Source organism: Anser brachyrhynchus (genome assembly GCF_964034855.1).
Source record: "Anser brachyrhynchus genome assembly, chromosome: 23".
NCBI classification, from domain to species: Eukaryota; Metazoa; Chordata; class Aves; order Anseriformes; family Anatidae; genus Anser; species Anser brachyrhynchus.
In genome coordinates, this window is record NC_137716.1 from 4,123,641 (window position 1) to 4,148,307 (window position 24,667).

General features: G+C 44.1%; 3 protein-coding genes and 1 long non-coding RNA gene across 14 annotated transcripts in view; 1 reads left to right on the plus strand and 3 right to left on the minus strand.

Annotated features, from left to right (window-relative positions):
- INSR (insulin receptor) overlaps positions 1-8,962 on the minus strand; it is a 56,655-nt gene extending 47,693 nt beyond the window's left edge. The window contains exon 1 of the mRNA XM_080566060.1: positions 8,557-8,962. Within this exon, the coding sequence (XP_080422186.1) occupies positions 8,557-8,644 (88 nt within the window). The 5' untranslated portion in view covers positions 8,645-8,962. The remainder of the gene's footprint in view (positions 1-8,556) is intronic.
- LOC308182068 lies at positions 2-17,436 on the plus strand. The gene is made up of 2 exons (XR_013941654.1): positions 2-8,133; positions 15,743-17,436. It is a non-coding gene; the product is annotated as an uncharacterized lncRNA (long non-coding RNA).
- Positions 15,913-21,634, minus strand: USE1 (unconventional SNARE in the ER 1). The gene is made up of 8 exons (XM_080566096.1): positions 21,460-21,634; positions 21,172-21,221; positions 20,602-20,680; positions 19,939-20,091; positions 19,692-19,710; positions 18,900-18,930; positions 18,500-18,662; positions 15,913-18,007 (listed from the first exon to the last, which is right to left on the minus strand). Exons 1-8 carry the CDS (start codon positions 21,559-21,561, stop codon positions 17,825-17,827), a joined length of 780 nt encoding a protein of 259 aa, XP_080422222.1. The 5' UTR covers positions 21,562-21,634; the 3' UTR covers positions 15,913-17,824.
- A 567-nt stretch (positions 21,635-22,201) lies between these two features.
- Positions 22,202-24,667, minus strand: part of MYO9B (myosin IXB) — a 46,087-nt gene continuing 43,621 nt past the window's right edge. For 7 of the 11 annotated variants that reach the window (XM_080566044.1, XM_080566041.1, XM_080566042.1 and 4 more), the window contains 4 exons: positions 24,381-24,428; positions 23,749-23,888; positions 23,251-23,378; positions 22,202-23,110 (listed from right to left, as the gene is read on the minus strand). In XM_080566044.1, coding sequence (XP_080422170.1) covers positions 22,665-23,110; positions 23,251-23,378; positions 23,749-23,888; positions 24,381-24,428 — 762 coding nt within the window. In that variant the 3' untranslated portion in view covers positions 22,202-22,664. Of the gene's footprint in view, positions 23,111-23,238; positions 23,379-23,748; positions 23,889-24,380; positions 24,429-24,667 lie in introns of all 11 variants that reach the window. The other 4 variants (XM_080566036.1, XM_080566035.1, XM_080566043.1 and 1 more) reach the window with 2 other exon arrangements.

Below are 24,667 nucleotides of genomic sequence, written 5' to 3' on the forward strand. Positions count from 1 at the left end.
GGCAAAGAACAACGCCATTTATTTATTTTTAAAAAGGCAGTTTTCCAAATACACCCATTTTTCTGACCATGCCCTAATATATCACTACATTAAGAATACACAGCTAGGTCTTTTTCACTAAAGCACGCTTCGAGTGTTAAGAAATATACTGTTGGGAACACTCCCTGGTATAGGATTACAAAATATGAACTGAAAGAGTATTTCATCATTTTTTTCTGCCATCTCGAGCTGCTGGATATTACCCCTATCACGACCGGAGCGGCAACAGCAGCCCGCAGACGTCATTCGGCGTTTACAGAGTAAGAGGTGTCTATGCAACAGAGTCTGTTTTCTTTAGATAGTTGCCAGCGACACACCTACCTCATCCCAGATTGTGCAATTAATGCCACTGGATTAGAGGGAGTAATTTAGAATGGTTGCAGGGAGGGGAAGATAGGAAAAGAATAATGGGGAGGAAATGGCAGTGCTCCGGAAGAGAAGGGAAAAAACTGGAAATACACACGGAAGATGCAGCCTAGGCTCTCGCCCAGACTTTGCTGACGCGAGTAATTTACTGCACCAGTCATTTGTGCCCCAAGCATTCTTTTCAGATTAGGTGTGTTGTTGTTGGGTTGTGTTTTTTTTGTTATTTTCCAAAGGTTGCAAGTCTCCCTGCCTTGACTACCTGGACAGTTTGTTTAGCAGAACCAGTAACCCAAAGAAGTGGCAGAGCAAACAACGATACGAAGCCTAGGTTAGAAGGGAAACAGAATAACACGAATCCAGGCAGCAGCAAAAGTCGGGACAGAAGGAAAGAAAGTCTGAATGGGGAAAATTTTAATTCTAATTACAGGTAAGGAAATCTAGAGCACCATGTCCATGCAACACAATGAAAACCCCAGCGATAACCCTTTAAAAAAACAAATTTCATAAAAGATACAGCCAGCCCTTAACACTCTAGGAGAACGCCAGAGGAAAGGGAAGCCTGTCTGGTGATACAAGCGTGCAAGACAACCACTTCCACCTGCCCAGGTGCAAATATTTATTTCATTTTAAGACTGCACCCACTTTAGGAGTCCTCTTTTGACTACAGAAGAGACTTGCCCCCACACACACACACTCCCCTTGAGAGTTAAAAGCACAGCACGTTTACTTTTCTTTGTCACCGCATATAAAATTAAACTTCAAGAACACACTCAGCAAAAATCGGGGCTTACAGAATTAATGTATGCCCAGATGTTTGATGGTTACAGTTGCCTGACTCCTCATGGCTGTACAAAGACCACTGCTGTGTGGGTTAAAAATAAATTCTATGCAAACGTCTTAATGATTATTCAAAAATCTGCTCCACTGCAATAAAAAATAAAACTGGCAGCACTAATATAGGATTCGGAGCAATGTTATTGCCCAATAGGATTTTTGGCACCGTATCCAAGCCGTTTCATAAATTTCTTTCTGGAAGAAAAAGCTAATGCACACAGCGCACCAGGGATCGCGGGTGTTCCTAAGGTGGGGAAGGAAATCTGAAGACCACATAGGAGCAAGAAACACTGCAGAAAAATGGGAAGCAGACCAGAAAGCTCGTTGTCCATCCCAGCCAGGGGACCAAAGAACTGGGGGAGCAACAGCTTCGGTTTAAGGAAGGCTTCTTGTTATTTACTTTAAACAATTAAGATGGGTAGCTCCAAGGGAGGGGGTGTGCGACACGGCCCCATCACCTGGGCCTTTCTGCGAGAGCTGCAAATCTCAAAGTTACATGTCCGAAGCTCAGATCAAGAAGCAAATAAATTGTCAGCCCTGATGGGGGAAGGAAAAACCTAGAAGAAATGCCATCAGTGTAAGAAGGATGATATTTTTTTTTTAGTAACAATTAAAATCAGCGCATTCGTATGTTATTCCAAACTTAAACTGCCTGTGCTGGGAAGCTATTAGCTTCGCTGCAGCTTCTAACGAGCTCCTGACATTCAATCAAGAAGGAGCAATTGGTGGGAGCATAATCACCGCTGATCAACTGCTGCCAAATGGAAAAGATTCAAATCTAAAGATCTGGAGAAGGACAGAATAATTCCCAGCCTCACTTAGACTGAGAAGGAGAGAAGGTTTGGGGACTTCTCCTCATGTTATTTCTTACCGAAAGGCTCGTGTGTTTCATTGCACAGGAGAATATTTTCTATTAAGGTCAAAAATTTTAAATACATATGCATTCTTGATTAAAATCATTCCGAAAAAAATAATCCTATGTTTATGCCAGTAGCTTCTTCGGGAAAGGACCAATAACTCTCAAAAACACTGAAATTTAATGTAAGAGTGACCAGTGGAGCTAGAACTATCTGGTAATGCAAAATCCACCTCCTTGTTTCTTAATTACTGCTTGCCAAGCACAGCGGTGGAATACAGCAAGCTGACCGAGGTGGTACCCACAAGCAATTGCTCCGTCAGAGACCTTGCAGAAAGGGACGGGCCAAAAAAATACAGCTCAACTCCACAGCCGAAGAATTACTTCTGAGAGTAAAAGCTCTAGGCTTTTATCATGGCTTAAGGCCACAAAAAGCACCTATACACTACGCGTAGTCATCTGAGTCTTTCATCATTCTGAGGGGAATTGGGTAAGCCGCCAGAAACCGGCCCTGCCCCGGGCACTCAGCCCCCGGCACGGAGAAGGGGGCAGAAGCCTGAGCACGATGAGAACTAAGGATTCGGCACAATTGGGATGAAGCCCTCCAAATGCTGTCGGGGGGAACTTCAGGGTCCGAAACCCTTGCTGTCAGACAGAAGCAGGTCTGATGAGCCCAGCCTGGAGGAGCTACCCAGGGAGGGAACAGCTCCGCCACCCCAGCACCCAGGCAAATCGTTACCCTGCTCGGCCGAGGAACGGGGACACATTCAGCGAGGCTTCTTGGAAAGCATCCTCTGCTTCTGTCTAGCAACAGGCCGATCTGATCCTCTGCACTGCCCTCACCACTCTCCTACATGCTCAAAAGAAGTCAAATTGCATTGCTCGTGACTCTGCTCCACATCACTACAGGCTTCTAGAGATCACTAATACAAGTCGTGCTGCTCCTGGTCCAAACAGCCAGAAAGCAGCTCAAAGGTTTTCCTCTCCTCCAAAAACAAGATTTAGACACCCGAGCGTGGTACAAACCACCCTCACCTGCAGCATTCCCCCCACTGCAGCTCGCAGAGAAGGCAGCCAAAGGCTGAGACAAACATTTTCATGAGGTGTGTGAAAGAAGTTAGCTGAAGCTGAATCTAAAAAGAGACAGGTGATGCTTGTGAGTAAACAGCAAAGCATTTTGAAGAGTTAATTATTTGTACAGATCTACCAGAGCTGCAAGTACGCATCCACAGTCCATCAGCTCAGTTTGCTCTTTAGAACTATTTTTGTATTTTGGGCCAATTCTAAACTCTCATACAGAAAGCATTATTTGTGAGCAGCGCTGCCAGCACAGACCAGACAGGAGATTCCACACGCCCTGGCAGACCAGGATGTGACCCGAGTTATTCAAACTCGGCTGCTTTCAAACCTGAGCAATAGCATGTAATAAACCGGTACGTTGTCTGCTGGCCTTAGGGGGTTCCAGCACCGGGAGCTTCTGCCCAAGCCCTTTTCATGGAAGGAGATGTCAAACACCGCAACGTTAGCCTGGCAGAGAAACTTAAAAGGAATTTAAATCAAATCACATGCTCGTTTCCGAAACAAACAATTGAATAAAAGGCTACTATGATTGGAAATCTACAAAGATTAAGGGGCTTTATCCAGCTTTTTCCACATTCAGAGAAAATTACATTTAAGAATTATTTTTCATTATCTACTTCAGTTTAAAGTGATAAATATCACCACAGAATCTAAACCTCATTTTTAATTCCTCGGGGATCAAGGAGAAGGAGTTACACCTATCTGAAACAAAATCTGTTTTTCTGCTGCAGGGTCCTCGATCTTTTCCTGCTTTTGAATTCTGTTCAGCAGTTTGCATCTTCTGCTCATGCAGCAGCTGCTGAAGTCGCCCATAAATTTATTGTTACCAAGACAACGAGAAGCAGTTTTAAGCAAAGTAGTAAGTGGCTTTCCACAGCTTCTCTCAGCAGTATTCCTTCTGCAGGGACAGGGGAATTAGTGATTCAGTACGAAGGCTAGTCAGGTGTGATCCCAGGAGAGCAAAGTTGAGGAGTTGATTGTAATACAGACAAGCTGGGTCCAAAAAATACAGAAATCAGCTTTCAGCAAAATAGCAATCTCAAACTGATTCCCTAATAGCAGGCCCAATGCTATTCCTGTTCAAGCTACTGGCAAAATCCCTACTAACACAGATTCCTACATTTCAGCAGAAACAGGCTCCACGTCCAGCAGTACACCACTACGCTGCCAGAGAAGAAACATTCCTCCATCCCTAGTTACTAAGCTATGCAAAATAACTTAAAAAACAATAATAATAATAATAATAAAATCATTATAGACGCATCAGACCCCCAAGAAAAAAGTTGCAAGTCATGTTTTTTTTTTTTTTAAAAAAACAAACAAAAAAAATCCCAGGATGCCAACCAAGCCTCTCGAACAAACTAGTTTGGTAACAACCTTCAAGTGCTGAATGAAGAAATGAGATCTGATGTCAGAGGTTACTTCTGGAGATACAGTCTAACCGAGGGAATAGCTGGAACTTAAGCCTTGTTTATAGTAAACTAGCTGGATACCAGACCTTAATGATTCACTGCTTTAGAGCTCTGGCTCTTGAACAATCGAGACCAGGATGATGTAGGATTACACAGAAGGAACATAAACCATTTAAGATAACCATTAGTTAATTGCACGTTTTATAGCGTTCGCTACCAACTTGAATAAAGGAATTATTTAGGAAAAATTGCACTCACTGATTAAGTCAAAAACTTGGCAATTTTATATAATGCTGACTTGTACACGGAAGGTATTGGGAAACTGGGAAATGGTCTTTTAGGTGTTTCTTGGGATAATTGAGACAGGAAAACATCCTGTTAAGGGACAGGCCAGCAGAAAGGACCACAAGCCAGCTTCTAGCCTAGCGCAGTAACAGTTTAACAAACAGAAGATATCTAATAGCAAAACATTTGTTTTTAAGCTTTGGTTTTGCACCTCAGCCATTTAGATCTGAGCAGTGAAGCAAATTCAGAAACACACTCGAAAGTGAGGCTGTTTGTGAACCTGCAGCCTGCTCAGATAACATCTCGGGTGGCTGTTATCTCTCACTACGCAAGCCAGTGTTCCTGAACTAAGGGCCAACCTGTCACGGAGGTTGCTTTCTTTAATGCCAAAAGCATACATAACCTCCCGGTCTGCCTATAAAGCCTGGTTTACGATAACGTCACGCTCTCCACATTCAAATCAAAACATTAGTGAAAAACAAGGCTCGTGCTGCTGCACCTTCCAAGCAAAGATACTGGAAGGGATAGTGCTGGAACGACAGCATCCCAGGACCATGGGAGATCCATCAGAGCGACGAGCAGAGGTCAGTGCCAGCAGATTTTGGGATTCGATTGTCCACATTAACATAACTTATGTTCTACGAAACGGCCACCCCAAAAATCGACTGCCAGAAAGCCTGTGGGCTTTTGCAGACTACTCAGTGAATGCACTGCCTCTCTCTAAAATAGCGAGGGCACCCTGGGGTGGCTGGTGGACATGGTCGTCGCCTGCTTCTGACACTGCCCTGCTGCAGCTACTCTTCCTACTTTAAACTCCCAGGAGCAACATTTCACTCTATACCGAATCTCTCAACGTTAAACTCATTAAGAAGCTGGTCTCTTAAGTTTTATGAGCAGACAAAAGAACCCCGTATGGATCAGAAATAACAACACCGAGGCAAATGATTTTAAAAGGCTATTACTAAAGGAGAAAAAAGCGCATTTTGTCCCACCTAACTTCAGCACAGAGAACTCAGCTAGATTTCAAACTCCCAGCACCAGCGTGCAAGTACAACGACCAGCTTCAGGTGAAGAGCTTAGAAGAGAAGGAAGCATACTCTAACCTCTAGTGACAGTATTGATTAGCTTTCTACTAATTACAAAAGGAGCCCAAAGTATATTGCTCCTTTGATAGATGCCTAAGACCAGGTGAGGTAAATCCCACCCTGAATACCACAACTGATGAACTGGTGTGTGAGTCATGCGTGAGATTTACTTCAAGAAGTTGCATTATGTTTACACAGTGATAAAGAAAAAAAAAAAAGCCAAACCTGCTTTTCTTAACTAAAAAAGACGTATCCACCTTCATGTTGTGAGCAGGTCTGGTCTCCTTTCCTTAACCCTTGCTTCTACTCCTCTCAGCCACGTCTGAACCCAACTAAGTCAAACGTAAAAGAGGAAGAGAGCATGCACGCATAGGATTCGCAAACACACAAAAACCGGGGATGGGTTAAGGAGGAAAACCCTCAGCATCTCCATCAAAAGACAGCATCAAGAGTGAAGAAACCCTCCATCCAGTTCGCCTGCTCAACACGCTATACGCTGCTTTTGCCCCAGCTCTTAGCAGATGCGAGAGGAACACTGGCGTTGTCTAAAACAAGTAGAGGGAAGAGAAAGATACGTGGCACAAGAAACATCATGGTTAGGCTCAGAGCTCGGGGAATATTGTCACTGGAGAGCAGCGTTATCATGGGGCACGCTCGTACTGAATGCAGGACGCAAATCTCCAAGAAAGCAGACTTCATTAGTTCCGTTGCTCAGGGAACAACTTGTTTGCTTATGCAACTATTGTGCATGCATTTACCCTTCCAGCCACTCTGATGCAGGCCTCCACGTTAGCGTGTTGTTTTCAATCCACGCTGTGGTGCTGTATGATCTAATCATTCTCAGAAAATGGAGTCAAACATCAAAGTAGCTGAAAACCTTTTGAATTAGGGAGCTTATTGTTCAAACAGCCTGTAAGATACTTTGAAAAGTATCCGTGTTGCGTGAACCATATAAAAATATTCCACCCCAGATGTTGCTTTTATGTCCTGTACATTGCTCCTGTCTCTCCATCCATAAATTGTAGAGCATATTTTCCTACCACGCAGCAATACAGCAGATTAAGCAGTTACGATCGTACTCACACTTGCAACCAAAGAGGCAGAATACGCTTTTAAGCACGTAAGTAAATAAATAAATAAAAAGCTTCAGTGTGGTGGTAATAATAATGTTTTCAAATTAGGAACTGCTGGACTAAAGTTGTGTATGGATTTATTATTAGTGCTATATGTCAACTACCTTCTCCATTCCTCTGTCGGTGATGGGCGGGTTTGTACATGCTTGCCAGCTATAACTTACCCTCCCAAATTAAAAACATATCCACAGTCTCTTTTAAAGGCTTCGAATGTAACAGCGTTGTATGAGGTAGGAATTAGGTGTTTTTGAAATACGTAGCTTGTCAGATTGCTGGAAAAAACGAGGCTGTCTCAAAGGTACGCCCTGCTTTACTCTCTCAGTATCACCCCCATTTTGAAAATGCTCAGGATTGCCTCGTCTGCACTTGACGGAATTCTCTTGCTGTGGCCTTTTCTGGTGGGAAAGCTAACAGGTAGATTACAGGATGGGCTACAGGATAGACAATTTGAGGATCCAGTTAGTTCTCTTTAGATAAGTATGTTCCTTATATTAAAAAAAAAAAATACAACTATAATCATCATCCAACATTAAAACCTCTCACTGGAGCAGCTTCTTAAGGAAGTTTATTCAATACAGCCCATCAAAACAGCTCCTAAGGCTTAAACTCACATCAGCCATTAATTTCACGAGCTCGCCACCTCCAATTCACCATCTTTAGATCCCTGCCTCGCATTTTACAAGTCGCTGTTTAAGCACAGATCCCTACCTTCGAGCTTTATCCCCCTTTAATACTTGTGGATTTGAAAGATTACCTACAAGTATTCCTGCGGTTAATGACAAAACCTCCCAACTCTAAGCCTCGCCACGCTACGAGCCTCCTGAAACTGGAGCTCGTTTTGAAACCAGCCTAAAAGAGAAGTGTCAGGGAGCCACAGCCAGCGTCTTGTTCCCCCCCCCCAGGAGCCGGGGAGGGGAGCGATGCCCTTCCCTGCGGCCGGGGGGCCAGGCACAGGAGGGCAGCCCGGGCAGGGGCAGCACCCTGACACCCTCAGCGTCTGGAGAAACAGCCGAGCGGCGGAGCCGGAGGTTCCCGGCGTGCCCGTGAGTAAACACCACGGCAACCCGGGCACCCAGCGGGGGCCCCAAGCCCTTCCAGCCGCCGTCCTGCCCTCCCCGCTCCAATCTCGGCCGCCTCCGAGCCCCCCCCCCCCCCCCCCCACGGCCCCTCGGCACTTTGGGGCCGAAAACACCCCAGCGAGCCCTGAAGGTCACCCGAGCCGCTGCCGGGGGGAGAGCTCCGGACCCCGTTCCCCTCCCTCCGGCACCAGAGGGACCCGCAGGCCCCGACCGAGCCGCCCCGGCCGCCGTCCCCACACCACCGCGGCCTGGGCTCGGCGGCGCTCGCCAGGTCCAAAGGGTGCTGGCGGCGGGGACCGAGCCGCCCGCCCGCCCCCTCACGGCGACGGGGCCGCGGCCGGGGCCCCCCGCCGCCCGCCTAGGCCGCGCCCCCGCTCCCCTACTCACTCTCCCCGCGGCTGCGGCCGCAGCAGGCCGCCAGCAGCAGCACCACGGCCCCGGCCAGCGCCGCCGCCGCCGCTCCTCTCGGTGCCATGCCCGCGTCCCTGCGGCTGCCGCGGCTCGGCGCGTCCCGGCTGGGGCGAATCAGAGGCCGCGGGGCGGGCGCGGGGGCCGGGCCGGGCTTCGCATCGTCGGCGAGGGACCCGCCGGGGGCCCCCCCACCCCCTTTAATAGCGGCCGGCCGAGGAAGCGGGGCGGCCCCGTGCTCCTCCCTGCCGGTCCCGGGCGCGGCGGCCGCCTCGCAGCGCAGGCCGGGCTGGCGGCTGCCTGCCCTGGCCGGTAAACAAGGGGCTGCCCCCGTCAGCTGGGAGAGGAGCGGGGCGGCGGCAAGAGGCGGCGCGGAGCCGGGCAGGGGACGGGACAGGCCGGGGGAGGGGCGGCGGCTTCCACCTGCCGGGCCGCGGCGCTGAGGGAACGGGGGCCGGGGACGGCCCCGCAGCTCGGCTCGGGGGGGGAAAAAAGGCGATTTTGGGGGGCTGGAGGTCAAGATCGGGCTGGTTTTCGGCAGGGTAGTTCTGTGTGAGGAAAGGGGGCCCAGCTGTGAAGAGCCCGTGTTCAGGGTTAGCCATGTCAGCCCCTTTCGCCAGGGGCATTCGGCGTCTGATTCGTTTTCCTCCTTTTTTTTAATCATCTGTGCTTTGTAGTTGCACTAAGCCATTACAGTACGTTTCCTGGCACCTTCCAGTAATTTTACCTGGCGCTTGCTTTCACCCATTTCTGGGAGATGGAGTTATATAAACTGGAGGAATAAAGCTTTTTTCATTCAAAAACACTTGGTAAATATAGTTGTCTTTCAAATCTTTGCCACACCATCAGCTTTCAACAAACCCCACTTCTGCATTGCATTTCTTGCTCAGCGGACCATTAGGCAGGCCGCGGGTGAGCGGAGCACCAGCACTGTGCCTTGGCTCCATTTTCCGGACACCGAACTGCTTTAAGAGAGTTTGCACCATTTGAAATATTTGTGTTACTCTTCCATTTAAAGAATTGCTGCAGTTGCCACAGGGATATTACAGAGTTGTGAAGGGGAGGAGGAACGGTGTATGAAATCACAGCTGTTTTGGTACAGCTCACGCTGACATTCTTTGAGATGTCCCAGTTGGATGGAATAAGGTCAGTGGCCTGATTCTACTGAATCACTTCAGCGTAAACAATATCAACCCTGATGGTACCTGTGTAGCAATAACTACATCTCAGCGTTTGCAAAGTATTTAAATGTTTAGATGAAAGGGCCCTGTTTAAGTGGGGATGCCTTCTCTTGTGATTATTATAGCAAGAGACAATGTGTATCTGCGCAGCACATTAGCTGTTGATTGAGCCTGTTGGTGTGTCGCAACTGCCATCATGGGAACGCATTTTCTTGTTGCCATTTTCTCAAATGTTCCCTTCTACTTACAACTCACAGGTGCACAGGAGACTCAGAACTTAACTCATTTCTCTAAAGAGTGCTCCAGGAAGTAAGGACAGCAAAGGAATGGAAACAGACACCAAAACTACGCGTTCTGTGCTTGCAAATTAACCTGCCTTATGACTATAGACTTTGCATAAAGCAGAGAGAGCCAAACATCACCGAGACAGTTTGGGCTATGTGGAATTTATAATGTGACTGTAATAGCAACCTACTTTTGCTTACTCACTTATGTTCTCATTGCCTTTCATGTAATAATGATATCAGCTTACAGATTGGCACAGGAGGATTAAAGGCTACAGATTTATTATCTTTTGCTAAAATACTATTTTTAGTTTCTAATTACTGATTAAGAACATCAGCGTGCAATCTTTCCAGCATCTTTCCCATACAGTCACTGCTACATATTCATCATGCTACAGTACACTAGTTTTGCAATCAGATAAACCAACAGTAGCAATGTGGGCTCTAGGAAACTAAGCCAGCACCTGTTTGGTAGTTTTTTTTTCTAATAGAGAAGATCAGGAACTGCAGCTAACTTCCAATTTAAGAAAATCTACTAAAAATCACAAGTTTGATATATTAAATACAACTCCTTTCTTAAACAACATTAATGGTTCTTTCTCCCCTCCACATATGTTTTATGTTTTAGTTAAAATAACTTATAAATAAGCAGTGAGAAATGTCTAAGAGCTGTGACACAAACTTTTGGGAATTCATTTCTGAATTGTCCTAAAAAAATAAATACATACAGATACTGTGATTCTGTGAAGACTCTCTACTAGACCCCACAAAGACTACTTTTGTCAGTTCCTTACTTAAACAAATCTCATAAGAACGGACTGCTAGAGAAGACAAAGAACATGGGTATGGAACTTTGAAATAATATTGTCTTTTCTGACCTTTAACATTTTTTGATACAGGAAGAGATCTAGAATTACAATACCTGAACAGTGTACACTTGCATGAGGTAAAGAATATTTTTGTAGGACAAAATTTACAAAAATGTACAAAAAGTACTAGCCAGGTTACTATTTGTGTCTATGGGAATCCCCAGTGCATTTGGAAGGCGGTCTTTTCCCTTTTACACTATTTAGAAAATCAGTGTGACAAAATTCTCATGGTACTTTCAGAGCTGGAACCCGAAATGTCCCCCGTTGTAGTGTTTTCCTGAAAAACATACTTCATTTTTTTTTGCATTCTTTGGAACTTCAGCTGAGATAATACATAATAAACATCTTAAATACTGTACAGTGTGAAAGCAGTACATCACGAGATAATGCTGTAAGTTTACAGGCCCCATCAAAAGCCTTGTTTCTTTTGAAATCCCCCCAAAAAACTGTCCCATTATTCATCTTTGCTCTACAGTTACTTCAACAGCTGCCACGAATCACAGGACAGACTAAAGATACAAACAAACCAGATAAACAGCAAATACAGCTGTACGCCTAGCATCTCCTTTCATAAAGGTGCAGAATGTCTGCAGGGTCAGTGACCTCCAAACCATGGCCTTCACCGCTTTAAAAACAAAAAGAATGCAGGCCCTTATCCTTTGCTTATTAACAAATTAACAAGAATACAATAGTCAAGGGCTACGGGCATGTTGTTATCATGCACAACACTTGTTTCAGATTGTTATTTTAACATGACACATCTGGTACAGCCTCAAGTACAGAAGAAGTACTTTGACGTATATTGTTGTCCCTCGTCCCCCACTGACGTGTCTTCTCCTCTCCCTCCCCCAAAAAATCAGACCAAACCTTGAACTAGTTTTGTTTTTTTTTTTGCATTCTATGTGCGTGGTTTACTGTAGTCCACAAAGGCTGAAAACAATCTTTCTGCAGCCGTGTCCCAAGCTTCCTTTACTGAGACTGAAAAGCTGGAAGGCCTGCCACCCTGCCCACCGAATGCCTCTGTGTCAAACCAGCCCAACTGTGCTGACATTCTAACCAGATCCCAGCCCCTCCAGATCAATGCTGCTAGGACTTGAAGTCCTTGGAAGCCCGCCCCAGGCAGCAACATCCCTAGAAAAGGAACCACTTTTGCACAAATGAGCTGGCTTGCATTGAGTATGGAAGATGACTTCATCATAAACTGGCTCAACCTTACTCCCAACCTTCCGAGAGGGCTGAGGCTGCTTGCTTTATCACCATCCCCATTTAGCTTTCCCCTGTTCACGTTAACAAAGCTGAGGACGAGCTGTTTAGGCACCAACAGGAGAGTTCTTCAAAGCTTTATCTCCAGGGCCTGCTGTCTGCAGCAGCGCGGACGTACCGAATGCAACAGTCTTTGCCCGCTGCCCTCGGAGCTCTGTCACATCCTCGTATTGGCAACTACGTGTGGAGAGATAACACAGCTTGGCTTCCAGACTGCCGAGATACTGAGCTTGCTGAAAGCTCGATGGCCTGAAAACAAAACATCTTTTTCTCATGAAACATACACCGGAACCAAACACTGCAGATGTCTGTGTTTGGGTGAACTGCCTTTTTGTTTTTGTTTTAGCCAAACAAGAGTACTTAAAGTTCCATGCTAATTAGTCAGTTTATGAATATTCAAGGAACACAAAGCTTTCCACCCAAAAGGACTTACAAGAAGGTACATTGGTAGTAATTCTGTTTTAAGAACAAAATAGCTGAAAACTAGTTCAGTGACCCAAAGCCCAGCAGCAAGCCAGAAGGCAGAGCTAAGAGGCAGAGTTACCACTTTCTGCTTCATTCACCATTCAATGTTTCTTACGAACAGGTTCCAGTTACCTAGGTGAACAGTTACCCACAGAAGTTAGGGAAGAAAAGGGGTCCACACAGAATCCAGCTCAGGTTGCCTTATTTTTATTGAGTAAAATTGATTCATCAAACATACTTCCCTGCTCACAAGTTTCTCACTGTGCAGCATACACATTATTCAGCCTCCTGTCCTTTGAAGATGCAGAAGAGCTGCTGTTGAAGCCAACAATAGCTAAGTCTCTGCATCACCGGCAGGATGTTGCTGTAAAGGTTACAGAATTTACTTCTAAGTGACTAGCCCAAAAGATGAGAATACAGGAGAGCTGACCTTGGAAAATTTATCTCATCCTGTTTAGAGTCACACAGAACTATTTGCCAAATCTCCTAATATAAAATATTTCACGTCATGGATTGACAAAGTTCCTTTCTTACCCTTCCTTCCGTCCACACCAAATCCGATAAGTGAACGCTCTCTTCTCAATGGGAGAAAGCTCAGAGGATGAAGGTCCGGTCACTTTACGTGCTAAGGACAGAAGTCCCTTTTTTTTTTTAGTGTTGAAACAGGAAACTCTGTCAGATCCTTCTGGACAATTCTATTGTTGTATTAGCAAATACAACCTTTGCTTAAGGTGAAAGTGGCAGAGGGCATCTCTCTGCCACATCAGTTCAAAGAAACTGGAGATGAAAGATGCAGAGGAAATCGCAGCGCTCCATGGCCTGCTGCAATGCTGCCCTGTTTTATTCTCAGTTTTTACCCAGCCTGAATTTTGGATGTCTCAGAAGCAGATGCAATATTCAATTTGCTTTCCATTCCTTGTCAGAAAGTTTTCGTTTTGATTCAGCATCAAATTATTCAACTACATTTTTCTTTACTGGTACAACCACAAGTCAGCGCTGGTAACCTGCATGAGCAAGCCCAGCCGCCTAGCAGCCGGGTACCCAGCTGGCCCCCACATCCCTCCGGCCTCCCCACCATTCTTTCCTACAGCTCCTCACAGCACACCTAAGCCAACCCTGCATCTAGTTTGCACAACCTACGCCACTGCTGCCAGGCATGCTGTTCTCTATCAGCAGCCACGTGCAAATTAGTGGCTGCAGCAGCGTCACTCTCTAATACATAGTATGGGCATGCCGTGCCCCAGGCGACCAACTGGCTACACCAGTTCTAATCTAGAGTTCTTTTTTTTTTTTTTTATTAATGCACTTTTTTTTTTTTTGCTAGTCCACAAGTCAAAATTGGAGGAACAGCCCTCTGGGCAGCATAGCAGGGTTCAGCAAACCATAACTCAATGCTTCACACTGCTTTATCAAACGTTTTGCATTTTAGAGACAGAACTTCGAGTTCCCGTTTTGATAACCAGTTTGTTCTGTAGCTAGGAGACACACCCTTTCTTTGTAAATGTTACAAATCAAGCATATCTAATCCATTATTCACTAGCTGCTGCTGCTTCCCACTTCCATCTCCTATTAGGAGGTAGCGCTCGTGCCAGAAATGTCACAGTGGTCTCATGTGACAGGTGGTATTGATTTAGCTTCGTTGGTTTTTAATGTCACTCTTGTTCAGTGGGAACACACGGTGAGCGCACACCAAGCCTCAGCAATGTGGCAGATCAGGACAAGAACTATCAGCCAGTCCTGCACTGGGCTGTAGGACTCTGGAATGGCATCAGCACTCTGCTGTAGACCAAGAAATCTGATTATTATTTTCTGTTCCTATCTGGTATGTTATTATGGTTTCAATTTTTTTCATGCTTGTACTATTAATCGTAACACTTTGATTTTGAGGTTTCGTTTGAGGTTCGTAGCAGAGAGCACAAGAATGGAGATGACTGGTCCAGTATCACACCATGAGCAGTCACAAACAGCCCTTCACCTGTCCCCACTTTCCTCTTTTACTAAATACCCCATTAGCAGAGTAGCTGGCAGTTTTAGAAAGCTGCTCACAACCTATGAAGTCTGATACACAGAAGCTTTGTAAAATAAAGCCAAGGAAGCATACGTGCAAAACAAGCTTAGAAATTACCCAGCCATAGGAACCACTGTATACAGTATTCTGCTCCTACCATTCGTGAATCCTTTCTGACAGCTTAACTATTCTGAAAATCCTTCCAAATTATCAAACCCAGCTGTAATCATATGTAAGAGTCTGTCACCAGGAATGTTTGCCAGAAAAGCTTGGAGTGACCCGTAGTTACTGTTGCTGCCAGTCTCAGAAACACTGCATTCACCAGCCTGACATGACCCAAGTCTCTAAAACATTATTATTATTATTTTTTTACTTGCTGCCTGAAAGTAGCTAGTCTGCCAAGAAGCCAACCAAGGCCCAGCCCTATGCCTGATAAACATCTCTCCATTTGGATTTCCCAAGCTTTTGGGAAAGTTAGGCAATTCTCACTTCACAATGTTTGCAACCCTCTGAAAGCCATTTCTATATATAACATTATCCTGTGAAGAGAAGCACATCTGAGCCCCATGCTATGAAACTGAGCTGAGGTCTGAAGTCACAGATCGTACAACCACCACCCATACGTTAGTCAAAAATAAAAAACTATCACTCCATCTATGAAACGTCGCAAAGCCATGAGTGATTGTTTGTTCTAAATACTACTGGCACAAATCTTCAAAGTGTTTTTGAATTACTATAATTACTAAATGAACTTAAGAAAAGCAAAGGCTGCAACTGCCAATTGACAAAGCAGTCATTGTGTGCAGGCAGATTGCTGGCCACTGAGGCAATTAATCCGTTTGGTTTGCCAGTGCAGAAGGTAACATTCTTCCACTGGGTCAGAGGTAACCAGCAGCTCAGCGCAGTGCTGGAGGCACTCTGCTCAATGGTCATGCGAGATATCACAAAAGGTGTCAGTAGCTACGGAATTCAATCTCCGTTCCGGCAGTTTCTCCATCAAAACAGCAAACACCTACGAAATGTCAACGGTCAAAAGTTAAATGTATCTCTTTCTGAACTGATTTTCTAAATTAACTGATTTTCTTCTTTGTAAAGGAATTGCTGCTGACTTGGAGGGCTAAATGTTTCCTGGGGGCAAGCTACCACTGGTAATTCCCTTCCAGCTCGGCTCATTTCAACTGAACTCCTAATTTAGAAGCGCTAAAAAGTTACGTGGTCAGTAGCAAAACTCAGCTTTAAACTTGTCTGCAATGAAGCACCACATCTTTTGCAAGCTGGAAAAAAAAACATTTTATTTCAAGTATTAAAGGAGAAATGTTATAGACAACGATGAAGGATTAATGTTGTATCATTCCACTATCTCACACAAAAAATTATGGTTGTGCATTCAACCTCTGCTGTAAAAGAACAGCTCAGCACTGAAATGCCTGCAGGCAAAGTAGTAAACAATTAGAATTCAAAAATAGTTTGGTGACCCAGCATTCACTAACGAAGCACAGTGAAAAGTCAAACATTTCCCAGAAGTTTTTCATGAACTATAAAGTAGCAACGTCCATAAATGGATTGCTACAACTATAAATTTCTATTAAGTTGAAGGTAAGTAATAGGCTTACGGAATGGAATCAGCATTATCACATAGATAAGCAGCTAAAATAAAAAGCTGTACTTTGTTGTATAATCACTCATTTGGTAATTATAAATGTCTGGCATAATAAATTGGAAGCATGCTGTTAAATGAACAAAAATACTTTCTGTAACATTGTTAATTGTTTTCATTAACACAATGTTTTTGAAAGGAGCAAAAAGCAATTCTGAAACAGTGTGTCCCCTTTACTGGGATACATTCAAAGAAGCAGCTGAATTTTCATAAGAAATCAGCTGTGACAAACAGAGCTTTTCCCTCACCTTCCTTTTGCCTAGGGCTGCTGTGATGACCAAACAGAAAAGCCTAAAATACCCCATCTAGTGGTTAAAGACAGCAACAGAAATGGCAAAAAAAAAAAAAAAAACATTTTGGAGTCAGGGACTGCTCTTTTCTTCCTCAATGTGAAACAGTGTATGCATGAAAACAGCAACATTTTGCAGATAAACGCTCCAGGTTTGCTTCTAGCTTATTACAAGCTCCCGAAAATGGCTCTTAAACTGTTACAGGAAACCTTTATTGCAGGCTCTATTTTTTTTTCTAGTATTAAGTTTTCAAAATTTTTTCTCTAGTTTATTTCAATCTTTGTTTTCTTGTAGTAATCTCTTAAAAAAATACTGCTTTGACAAGAAAACTCCTGACGAGAAGAATTTATCTCAAATGGTAGTGGCTGACTTTTTTTTTTCTTCTTTTTATTTCTGTCTTGAAGATACCAGCTTCCCTTGCCTTCCTCTTACAGTGAAAAAATATTTGTACAGGTGAGGCCTATACCATACGGAGAGTACTGTGTGTACTGTTCTACGGTGCCAGGGTCACAGTGTTTTCTTGATGCAAGAGCATCAACATAACTGCCACTGAGCGAGAACATTTGTGCATACAAAAAGGGGAGCAAACATTGCAACTGCATGCAAATTCAGCCCTTCTAAACTGAAGACGACTGCAAAAACAAACATTGATCTGGGAAGAAGGTGAGCCTGAGAATAATTTTACCTGTCGACACACTCTGAATCCAAGCCAGGCCAGCAACTCAATAGCAGCGTTCTTTTCCTACACCCTACAGCTGTATATGTACACAACCTCATAATTAAATATCCTGTTGGCAGTAAGATCCTAGTTCAGTACAGTAAAGCTGTAAAAAAAAAAAAAACAATTTTAAAGACTTCACCTAGGCGCTATTTATATTCCTATTGAGTAAATGCTTTTTACAGGAGTCATAACGTTTGCCACAACCACATTAAAACGAGAGGACTGTATCTATCTGCTAAGAAACTTGTTCAGAGCTCAGTGTAAATTGCTGTCTTTATCTCTGTTCTTTCCTCAGTAGGCACTATTAACTAAGTAGAAAAAGGAACCAAGTATCCAAACACAGAAAATGCTCCCCGTGGTTTCACCGAATCCACTGACTGCACAAGAAAGATGCAAGGGTAGACCCTGGACAGCCTCTTTCAGGCCATGACAGGTGGCAAAAAATTGATTACTGACAGTTATCACACCAGTTGAGCCCTTCAACTACACTTGTGGCAGTTTTTAAAAAATCATTTTAGTTTTGGGAAAATTCTGATAAAGAGAATCATACTGATGAATATAAAACAAACTACAATTAACATTATCCATAATAGCCAGTTGACTGATTTCTTTGCATGCTGTTCAAGGCGGTCAGATTCATCCTTGAGCTTCTCAAAGTTCTGGTCTGCCATCCTGAGAGAATGCGATAGTGTCTGGGGGGCAAAGAGAACAAATGGTGTATCAGATGACGTACACAGGCAATAAAATGCACTAAGCTTGCCCAGGATTTAGATGAAATGCTGCTGGCAAACCTGAATGGTGAGAACTCTTATCATGTGGGGATGACTGTACTACCTGTGACTGAGTTGTAAAAACAAGGTCCTTACAAATAGATTTAATTTATTTTAAAGAGTTCCGGTTTTCAAAGTCAAGTACCAGCAGTTCCAAATATGATATCATTTACGGAAGCTTACCAGCTCCTGGAGTCAGAACCCTTTCAGTTTCAGGCATTCTGATTTGAAAGTTCTCACCACTGTTTCTTACAACACAGAAAAGGTTCAGTTACGCTACAGAAGCAGACATATTGCCTGCAAATCTCCCCACTCTAATCTAATCTGGAAGCAAGTTATAGCTATTGTTTTTACTATAGTGCAGTTTAACCTTCTAGGATGCAAAAATAAGTTTAGCACTGTAATGTGCACTACCTGGTTATCTTGTTTTATCACGTTCTGTGCAGCCAGAGTGTTGTTTTTGAGACTGCGAGCCAAACTTAGCATTTCTTCAGCTAACTTCTCCTGCATGTCCTGGTGGTGCTGTAACACCGCATCCAGCTCAACTGCTGACTGCTTCTCATCAGACACAAGGCCTCTGCAAGAGCACAAAGAAAAGCAGATTGGAATTTGTACTTCCCTGTGGATTGATCTCCCAGGGTTTCCCCAGACTCCACAACTCTGACAAGACAAGAACATGTGTATCAGCTGGTCATTATATTTAGGTTTCCACCAACAGACACTTCACCCGAATGGCAGTGTGTTTGTGATTTAAAGGTCACTGGCAAAGCAGTTCCCAAAGCACAGAGCATCAGAACGAGAAATTTTGACTTACTTCCGCTTCCTTATGTTCAACTCTTCAGAATCTGGAAAACAAGTAAAATTTGTGTTTTGGCACACTATAAAATCCCATGCAATCATAGGCTGAAGAAACAAGTTCTCTGTGAGGGATTTTCGGATGTTCAAGGATTTAATACCACTTGACCCTCTACGCTAGGGAATATGAATTTCAAATGCCTACCTGCTTTCCACAGGGAAAAGAGAACTCATAAGATCACACATTTGGTTAACAGAAAAAAAACCAGATGAATCATATCCCTGAGGGCATGGTTTAAGCCCGTGTGTTCTTTTTCTTGGTGTTCTCTTTCAGGACACGTTAGATTGGCCTAGTTCCAGCCACTGTAACAGTAGCTATGGAAACCACAAATTAATTCCTACCGGTTCCCTACATGAATAACATGGCTGTATGTTTCAGAGGAATTGAACAACACCTACTCTGAGCTGCTACGGTCACGTAATTTGCTCGGAGCAGGAGAGAACAGGGGCAACAGTAAACATGAACTGTCCTTTCTAATGCTATAATTAGAACACCTGTTTTAGCATGAATTCTGGAAAAATAGGTTCCTGCAAATCCCTTCTGCCACACTGATAAGAGTGCTTACGCTTTCACCTATTAAATGGTTGTGTGTTTTTTTTTGTTTCCTCCTCTCATCTTCGATCTTGAAAAAGAAGCGAGCCACTAAATTAACAGTACACTTTGGCCAATATCTAATACCTGATCTTCCTCTTTCTTTCCCTGTCAGACTCAAGTCAACTACTGTTCAAAAGAACAAGAGATTAAACTTACCACTGATAACCAAGGGATCCTGGAAAGCAAAAAGAGAAACAAAACACAGATTACAGTGGGCAAGTGAAAATGCTTGTAACGTATTCAAAGACCTCCAGGGGCAGCACAGTGCCTGTGCCCAAACCAAAAATAATGGTGACTCCCCACCCAGCCTAGGACACACCAGAGGCATAGCCACCAAAGGCACCTGAATGCAACAAGACAATCTATAAACTAACAGTAAAGAAGCAGCAGCACCAAAACATACTGTACCAAGCAGCTCACTCCTCATCTTGCCTGTGCAACGAGCTTTTGTCTGCAGATGAACCGTTTTGGTAGCTGGGGTTCTCTCTTTGGTCGTTGTAGGTGTACGTCCAGGGGCCAAGAACTGATTTGCCAGTGCCTTTTCAGTTGATGAACTCTATAAGTAAGAAGCAGCAATGAAAAAAAGTCACAAACATCACATCCTACACTGCAAGGCCACCTAGATATGCGACCAACATATTAAGGAAGCACTTCCACAGCTGCTTCACACAAAACAGTGAAGTCAATGTGAACAACAGCACTGACAGTATCAGCTTATTAGTATTTCGTAGCTCTCCAGATCCACACGGTACTGTACAAGAGGGATGAGGCCTAACAGACAGTACCTGCCCCTAGATTTCACATCAAAGAAGCATGGAAGGTATTGGCAAAATGCATTCTATGTTTTTTTGAAAAGTAAGAAAGAAGTTTCAGAATTCATACAATACCCCCTTTTAACAAAATACAATATATTCATACATATTTTATCAGGGAGTACCTGATCAGATTTTAAACAAGTGTTATTTTTGAGATATAAAATAAAAGGAAACATAGAAACAAGCTGACAAGGAGAAAATTAGCAGAGAATACTTTTAAAGTCTTTTCAAGCTGAACTAATATATCTTACCAATTTTTCAGCTTCTAAAAGTCCCTTTAGGAAGTCCACTTTGCGAGAGTATTCATTCAGCAGTTCTGGGGCAGGCTTGCTATTGGAATTGGAAAAAAAAACAACTATGAGAACCAGTAAGCCTCAGCACTTTCTATTACTTAGGTAACTTTTCAAATAAAACAAAACAGCACATGGTTCTTCAAAGAAGAAATAGCCTCAAGCTGGGAACACTCCTGCAACCCCCCACGAGTCACCTTTTCCAGGGCACTGTGGATGCTGATGGCTCAGGCCACGGCATGCCCAGAGGTGCAAGAACACTGCGTGAGGCCGAGACCTGATGATCTTTGAGGCACCTTCCAACCCAAGCCATTCTATGATTCTATGAAGGAAAGTGTCTGCAACCATGACTGAGCTGCACAGCTCCTTGGGGTGCTGGATGGTGCCTGCTGCACACACACTATTTCCCCTTAACAGACAGGTATCTCCACAGGGAAGCGTACATATTCCTGGTGCTTGGGGGTACATTTGGCTTACAGGTAAGAGACCACTGGCAATGCGGGACACTCAGGTCTTCAAAGGGCATCTCACCTGGACTGCTTCTTCAGCTCTCGGAGCATGTCTTCAAGAGCTGTCACATACTGGGGAGAAAAAGGTTTTTAGTTGTCAGCATTAACGAGATACATTCTGCCTGGCAGAGGCTGCAGCATGCCTAAGAGAAAGACTTAAGTTTTAACACTATAAAACACCCGCTACCTCAGTTTATTTCGAGAAGGCGAACCGTGCTGCTGAGGGGAGAGGGGCTCCCGGGCCGCCCGCTTTTCCCGGCCGGTCTCGCCCCGCGGCGCCCTGCCCCTGGACGGCCGGGCCGCGCCTCACCTTCTCCAGCCGCCACTCCTCGGGGTCTCGCCGCTCCGCCGCCAGCGCCTCGCAGCGGCTCAAGAGCCGCATCAGGTTCAGCTCCAGCCGCGTCGCCGCCATGGCGGACCGGGGCCACCGGAAAGCGCCTCAGCGCCGCTCCCCGGAAGGCGGGCGCCATTTTAGGGCGGGGCGGGAGGAGGCGCCATCTTAGGGCGGGGCGCGGGGAGGAGCGGCGAGTGGGAAAGATCGCTGAATGTTTCTGTTAAAAAATAAAATAAAATAAAATCCCAAACCTAAACCAACAAATGCCCCCACGCATCCACACAGGCTGCTGCTGCTCGGACCCAGTGGGGTAGCGTCGATACAGCCTCCGCAGCAGTGCTTTTCCCTCTCAGAGGAGCAGCACCTAGCATCAGGGATTTTGGACAAATTCCACAACAATGTGTACATGGCGCTCAGCTTTAAAGCGTTTTATGCATTAGTGCGCTTCGCCCTGAGGGATTTCACCACACAGATGTTAATTGTGAGGGGCTGAGGCAGCTCCGCACAGCACAAGCTTGGCTGTGCATTTGGTTCAAAGGGCACCAAAATACTTCATGGTGACACCAGTTTTGCCATTAGTGCTTCCCCTGAGTGGAGAGCTTTCCCACCGTGATTTGAAGTGCTGACAAAAAGCAAGTCAAAGCAGTGACTTCCTATCTAATAACTTGTTCACTAAGAAAGGCAGGTACTGGCAAAAGAACATTGATAAACTAACACATATTTTTAAAAAGTGCAATGTATTAATAAAAGTTTTTATACATTTTGGTCTCCGTTAAGGCTATTACAACATTAACCGTTTTGTAAACCACACAAAGTTGTCATAAAAACATACAAAAATCAAGGCAACACACATTGACGCAAAGTCACTGTTGGTCCCATTAGAGTCCATTGTAAGGCAAATGGAAAAAGGCACGGCAGCAGAATCAGGGGACATTTTTTTTCCTGTACACTCAATCCATGTATTTTACTCAAGGTAAGTTTTATGTTCTACTTCCTTGCAGGGTTTTAATTTAAAGTGAAGCATATTTCTTTTAAACAACCTTGCTTAACCCTTACAGTACTGTATGTTTCCAGGCTGTCTCCCCAGCAGCCACTTAAAAGAACATGAAAAGTCCACAGCCTCCAAAGGGTTAAAGACAAAGCTGCAGTCAACTTTTGAAAATCCAGACAGCTTAAGTATTTCATTCATCTGTACAGGGAATGTGGGAGTAAGGGTCCGAAAACCTCCGTTTTACTTTTGCTGTTGGTTCATATTCATCTAAAAGTTCCTGAGCGTGGGCCACTGCAGACCCTTGTGCAATGTATACAGAGTGGATTTTATCAGTTCGCCTTGCTGGCTGCTCCCTTCGTTTCACCACTATTTGAGACTCTTCATTAGCTGAAATCGTTCCCTGAGATTCTATACATTTGAAAATCCCAGGAGGAAGCTTTATATTTGCTGTTGGCATCACTGGAGTTCGACGGGGCACTTTAATCTTGGACAGCGTTAAAGATAGTCTGCGTCTTGAAGCCAGGGATGCAGAGGAAGAGCTTGAATAGGTTTGCAAAAGAGAAGGCACTTTGCAAATGTCTTTGGCAGGCATATTGGAGCTCTGAGCACGGCAGTGTAATCCAGAAAGTGTAATTCCTTTAAAGAAAAAATACACTGAAAGCATGAAAGTGTAATTCAATATAAGCAGCTGTGACCAGATAACATCTGGTCACCTGGCTGGCTGTATGCAGTGAAATATGTAGAATAAAAAAAGCACACACTACCTTAATACTGACCTTCGGTATCCATCCGTCCTGTTCTCTCCTCTAGCAGGCTCTCTGTGCTTGCTGAGGTCTCAGAGTCTACATTTTCCTCATCAGAGCCTCGCTGATCAAGCTCAGGTAACCGATAAGTTATATCTTCCCTACATCAAAAGAGAGAGCATAGCACTCTAGAAACATCTCTGATATAAGCAAATTTAAGCAGTACATATTTCAGAGGTATACCATCCTCAATAGAGTCATTAAATAATAATAATTTTCTTTCCTAGTCCTTTACATTTTCCTTTTCACCTTCATAAAGGCCTACAGAACATAATTAACTAGATCATTTAGGGACATGGTTTTAGGGGGTGGTATCAGTGGTAGGAGGATGGTTGGACCAGAAGATCTTGGAGGTCTCTTCCAACCTTAATGATTCTGTGAAAAAAGTATACTGCTTTGCTGTCTGTATTAACTCCAACTGCAAAAGGGCATGACCTACAGAGATGAAGGGTTTTCAAAGCTGTGACTTACTTTTCTTCTTTTATCGACTGTAAGCGATCAATGAGAATCTCCTTTTCTCGGTTATCAGCTTCAGAAACTTCCTCTTCTTCATTCAGTGAGTCCAGTTCTGAGTTGCTACTGTCATTTCCTTTAACCTGTGGGCTTTTACTCTGCAAGACAGTTTTATGAATTGGTCATAAGAAGCTACCCAAGTCCTGCCTGTCTGCTAGTTCCAAGGTGGAAGACAAATGAGTAGGACAAATGAAAGGCTCATGGAATTGAAGAGCTGTTAGTTATTCATACAAATGTTTCAAAAGGTAATAGATTATTTTTCTATTCACCTGATTTCTGTGTGTTACCTTTTTTGAAGCATAGTAGTTTGATTTGCCAAACTAACCTTAATTTTAGCAGTTAATTAGAAGCCAAATTATTACATCCAATACAAGTTACATTCAGAATGTCTATAAAATACCAGAGCCAAGGCAGAACGGGTCAGCAGCACCGCATGCATTCAGGGGAGAAAGTTGCACCAACACATGCAATCTCCATTGTTCAAGAGTTTTTAAAACCAAGTTACAACACATGTAGCAAGTTTAGTCATGCAGTAGTACCATTAAGAGAAAAAAAATAACATGCACTCTGAACACAGGCAATGTACATACCAGCATCCCCTCATAAGGGGAAGAAAACCCAAGTTTTACAGGCCAGAGCTAGAGAGAGATAAAGACCAAATTCACTATAATGTGACTTCTGATCAGTCAAAGGCGGTGGTGGTGTTTGCTTTTTTGAAACAGTATAATAAAAACAAAAAAAAACATATTTGCCCTAATAGAATGCGTCATATTTTTGTCCACCATCCATCTCTGGAGTGAAGGAACCCCTTTGCCATGCAACAGACTCTAGAATCTTAATCCTACTGATTGAATTATATGGAAATAGATTTAGACCA